This window comes from Pundamilia nyererei, unplaced genomic scaffold (genome assembly GCF_000239375.1).
Source record: "Pundamilia nyererei isolate P.nyererei 1_Seehausen unplaced genomic scaffold, PunNye1.0 scaffold00076, whole genome shotgun sequence".
Classification (NCBI taxonomy): domain Eukaryota; kingdom Metazoa; phylum Chordata; class Actinopteri; order Cichliformes; family Cichlidae; genus Pundamilia; species Pundamilia nyererei.
Genome location: NW_005187477.1, coordinates 2,792,256 through 2,797,153, shown reverse-complemented (window position 1 = coordinate 2,797,153; position 4,898 = coordinate 2,792,256). Strand labels below are relative to the sequence as shown.

General features: G+C 50.2%; 1 protein-coding gene across 2 annotated transcripts in view; it reads right to left on the bottom strand.

The window, feature by feature from the left end:
• Window positions 1-296: 296 nt before the first annotated feature.
• Window positions 297-4,898, bottom strand: part of rffl (ring finger and FYVE-like domain containing E3 ubiquitin protein ligase) — a 10,677-nt gene continuing 6,075 nt past the window's right edge. For both annotated transcript variants that reach the window (XM_005737505.2, XM_005737506.2), the window contains exons 3-8: window positions 4,423-4,620; window positions 3,312-3,560; window positions 2,981-3,185; window positions 2,586-2,609; window positions 2,293-2,502; window positions 297-2,145 (exon numbers count right to left, since the gene is read on the bottom strand). In XM_005737505.2, the coding sequence (XP_005737562.1) occupies window positions 2,315-2,502; window positions 2,586-2,609; window positions 2,981-3,185; window positions 3,312-3,560; window positions 4,423-4,620 (864 nt within the window). In that variant the 3' untranslated portion in view covers window positions 297-2,145; window positions 2,293-2,314. The remainder of the gene's footprint in view (window positions 2,146-2,292; window positions 2,503-2,585; window positions 2,610-2,980; window positions 3,186-3,311; window positions 3,561-4,422; window positions 4,621-4,898) is intronic.

Below are 4,898 nucleotides of genomic sequence, written 5' to 3'. Positions count from 1 at the left end.
TGTGACAATAAAAGTGATTTGATTTGATTTGGAGATGTAATTAGGAGTCATCCCTTAGATCACAGGCTTCCTCGCAGCCTGGAAGTACAAGCAGCACACCTGTGCTGCCCCTTGGCAGGCTTCCAGAAATGGACATCAGAGCTGAAGCAGCTGAACTACGTACAGGAAGAAGCACAAATGAAGCTGAATTTGACCTGCGAAGCTTCTTATGTGAAGTCACAAAATAAAGATTCCACCGTAATCAGTTAAATGTTGAGCACCCCTCAATAAACCCAATGAAGCACAGGACACAGAACTCAATGAAAATCAAGTTTTATTAGAATACGATGCAAAGCTCACTCAGAAAAATAAAGCTTCCTGTCGCTCTGTAAAAACGTGTCTCACTGGTAGCTGCAGAAACATTCTGAGTACATAAAGGTTCCAACACAGAGACAGGTCAACGTGAGGCGGCTAAAGTAAAAACTTAAAGTCTGCAGATCACAGTGTGTCCTTTTAAAAAGCTGGCAGCCAGGGGACTAATGAGGAAACAGCTGGATTAGAGGTTTACATTCCAGCTGTGCTGTTTTCACTGGCCCCGCCTCACCGTGCTCACAGACACAAGGTCCTGTGTAAGTTTCAGCTAGAAGCTCTATAGTGCAGTGTGAGCTCCACAGCTGAGCTCGCATGATCCCACTGCACCACAGAGGAAGAAGTTACAGGTTAAAGGCCAGCGAGTAACACCATCTGAATCCAAAATGTTCACAAAGATCAAACAGTGATTTCACTAGAATAAAAACCTCGGGAAAAGGACAAACCGTCCTCCTGCAAACCTCCTGAAAAACAGTTTAAAATCAACAGTTTAGTGCAAACAAAGTCAACTTAAATCCAAACAGTCTAAAAGCTCAATAACACACAAACAGTCTTCCTCTGTCTTTAAGGAGTCCCTCAGGTTAGCGTTTCAGGGCCTCTGCTGTTTCCAGTAAACCTGTTAATACATTTAAAGCTCCGGCTTCACCCAAACCTCCAGTTTGTGTCGTTTCCAGGCAGAGAGGATGAAGAGCTGGAGGTCCAGGCCAGGAAGAAATCTGACCTCTGAGTCTGCAAGTGCTTACATGCCAACACGCTAGCTGGGAATCGCGGTTTCCCGACTTTGTTCCTTGTGATAAGCACCGACTCTGAATGCTGTCCTGACATTTCTCCACCCAAGTCTGAATCCTTCATCGTGAACTTCTTTGTTGCCCTAAAAATATTCAGAAATGTGAGCGTGTGCACGGACGTCAGGGGAAGCGCCGGCTCCACGTTATGCATTTGGTCCCATCCTTAGAGTTTTAGTTCAGGCGATGTGTGTGCTGCCCCCTGCTGGTTCCTGCTATGATGTCACGTATGTGAAGGTGTACGATTGGACTTTACTGTAAATGGTAATTAGAAGGATACTGGTTTTCATGTTCCTGTGGTTTCCTGTTAGTGACTGAGGGTAAATTTAGTGTGAATATGAGACGTGACTGCAGATGTTCCTTCTGTAACAAAAGCATCTTTCCAGGTTTAGGCTGCCGTTCAGACAGAAATAGATATTTAAAGATGGTTCCCTGAGTATTTCCTTAAAAAAACACAGTTAATTATGCAAACTATCTGTAAAACAGAAATCTGTCTGAACAGATGGTTCCATGTGAAGAATGCATCATTAACTTCCTGTGTAGGACACATTGAAGCTGCTGTTATTACACTGGAGGCTGAGGGCCGGCTGCTGTTCGCTTCACTTCCTTATTGCAGCGTAAACATGACTGTGATAAGAACGCAGGCCGAGCGTGGACTTGAAGGCACCGCGAGGACTTCCTGGTTGTCATCACCTGCTGCATTGGTAGACTCCTGCCTGGCTGCGCGCAGGCTGACGGCCGCAGGTCAGACCGAGGCGGCGGCAAGGCGATGAAGGCACGGTGGTTTCTCAATCGATTAGTTCACAAATGTGCGGTGAACTCTCCGCAGCGAGAGTTTGTACATTCAGTGTGTGCATCTAAACAGCAGCTCTGAAGGTGGGGTAAGGTCCCGTCTCACCGTCTTCAGACAGGCATACCATTAGAAAATAAAGTTATCAAAATAAAAGCCCATTCTGTCAAGTTCCCTTCAGAAAGACCTGATTACAGTTTATTGCTTTGGAGGCAGTCGGTCCTACAAAGAAGGGAAAAAACACTTTAAGAAGACTCGTTTAAATCCAGAACAACATCAGACTGTTAAAGCGGCAGCGCCCGGTTTGTTCAACTAGGTCTGGATGCACGCTCTGGGTTAAACTGGTTTGCCAGGTCTGGGTCGGGTTACCTGGGTTCAGCCGCAGCCAGGATCAGGACCGGAAGACGTGGACGGCTCTGACGACGTACTGGCGACACATGGGACACTCGCTCATTCTCTTTCCACACTTGGTGCAGGTGACCATGTGACCGCACTCCAGCAGCACGCAGTCGATGGGGGAGTCCATACAGATCTTACAGAGGTTCTCCTCCAGACCTCCGGTGCCGACACCGCCCGATTCTGGAGACGAAGGAGCGACAACCGCTTCTTTAATAACAGCATGTAAACACGACATCAGCGTTACTCGGTGTGATCAGACTCACCTGAAGCGTTCACAGCGTTGGCAGCTGAAAGCAAAACAGAAACACAAGAAAGCTGTTTCAAAAGTGTTTGAAGAACGGAGGCCTGTGTGCAGCATCCTCTCTAAACCGAGAGGACGTCCGCTCGTGAGGAAACTTTTCCTACTCTAACTTATTTTTCACGTCTGTGATCAGAACTGATCCGATTTAAATGCTGAGCGCTTTGAGCTCTCTGGGAGAATCAGTCCATTTACCATTTGGTGCAAACGTGAACCAAACAGGACAAACTCAGAATCACTTCCCTTTAGAATTTTAGTGCACGTTGTTTTCTTTGAGTATCATGAAAGCGTAACTGTAGGGGGCGCTCTCCTTCTGTATATGTATTAAGTCTGTTTCGTGTTAACAGTGGACTCTCTCACCCAGCAGGCTCTGCTGGTCCTGGTACAGGCGCCTCACTCTCTCCATCAGCTCCCACTTCTCACAGCAGCCTTTGTAGTCCACAAAGTTCCTGGCCAGGATTTCCTTCAGCTGCCGGACGCTGAGCGCCTCGATGTCATCCAGGCAGGTCAGGTCCGCCAGAGACGCCCTGCGGCCGGTAACCGGGGCGTCTTCGGGGTCCCAGGTCTGAACCGAGACACAGAGTCACTCAGGAAACTCAGACTCGGGTTTAAAAACAGAACCAGGACATAAGCTCGCTCTGAGCTCTCCCGCTCTCATTATTGGACACTTAACGGCCGGTTCTGGGTTTACCTGGTCTTCATCCTGAATGTCAGGCTCAGCAGGGGCTGTCTCTGTGGGTGGGGCCGGGGCCTCGGGGTGTACAGTGGGGGGGTCAGGAGTTGGAGTTGGTGTAGGTGTGGGGGGCTCGGGAGTGGAGGTGGAGATGCGAGGTGCTGGCGAATTTGAGGTCACAGAGGGCGGGTGGGTGCTCGGGGTCTCGGGGCCGGAGCTGCTCGACGGGGACGGCTGCTGACCCAGAACCAGCTCCACCAGCTCCTCCTGCAAACAGGAAACAGCGGCAGGAACAAACTCATCATGTAGATCATTCAGCAGCAAAAACTCTAGATGGTTTTAATGGAGACCGTGACTAGAGAAACCCTCTGCCTGGATCCCACAGGGCGGGACCAGGTGCCACACTGGTGAGCGCCCAGTGTGTGTGCAGTGTTTAATAGTCTCCATCATGTAAACCCGTGACACTTTACACACACGGGACATGTCAGCTAGTTTGCAGCAGACGTCTGCCCGTGCTTGCGTGCTCTGCAGAACGCGGTTGCATGCTACACCTGACATCTGCTTCAACAGCATCTCTCTCTTCGTGTCTGAAGGACTAAGCTGAGCAGCCCACAGACCGGCTGTTTGTGACACCGCCCCCTGGTGGAGGTAAACAGCTACAGCACGGAGACCGAGTCATTACGGGTTAAACATCATCAGACCAGGCGCACAGCGCTGTGCTCAGGCACAAAGATGTGAACAGAGAGGAGTGTGCTCCCACAGGAGACCAAAGATTTCAGCCTCACAGACGATGGATTCTCCAGCAGCAACAGAAGCAGAGGTCATCAGAGGTCATCAGAGGTCATCAGAGGTCATCAGAGGTCATCAGAGGTCATCAGAGGTCATCAGAGGTCATCTGGAGCGCTCAAGCTCTGACGCCAGCACCCGGTCAGACTCTTCCTCCTCTTCCCTGTTATGAATGCGAAGAGGAGGAACAACACTCCAGCAACTGCACGAGTGCGACGGACCGTGAATACGGTTGATCAGGCCATAGCGGGTCTCACTGACTCCTCCCACCTGGATACCGCACTAAAACACAAGAATACGTGCACGTCTCATCAGGAAGTGGGAAATATGACGCATACGTCACCTTTTCTCTGCACATGTGGGTGGAAACCTCGTGCAGGTGCAGGTAGTCCCGGAGCTCCTTCACTTTCAGCTTCATCAGCTCTGCCCGCTCCAGCAGGTTGCCGTAGAAACGCTGACAGGTGTGACAGAGGCGTGGCCGAGGCGCCTGCTGGGCGGAGCAGCGGCTGCAGTAGTTCTTCTTACAGTCGACGCACACGTGCTGAAACACAGAGGCAGACCTGAGCTGTCAATCACGCCACAGGTGACACCAACAGGCCACCAATCAGAAGGATCCACACCTAATATGGACAAAATCACTGATGTGGAGCATCTGTGGGAGACAGAGAGAGAGGGGGGGAGGGAGGGGGAGGGAGACAGAGAGAGCTGCGCATCGCAATGGAAGCAAAACAGTAAAAGAGTGAATTCATGACGATGTTTATGTGAAGCGTTTGGATCTTCTTTTGCTGCTGGTTCGGTCAATATTGTTTGGAGAGAGAT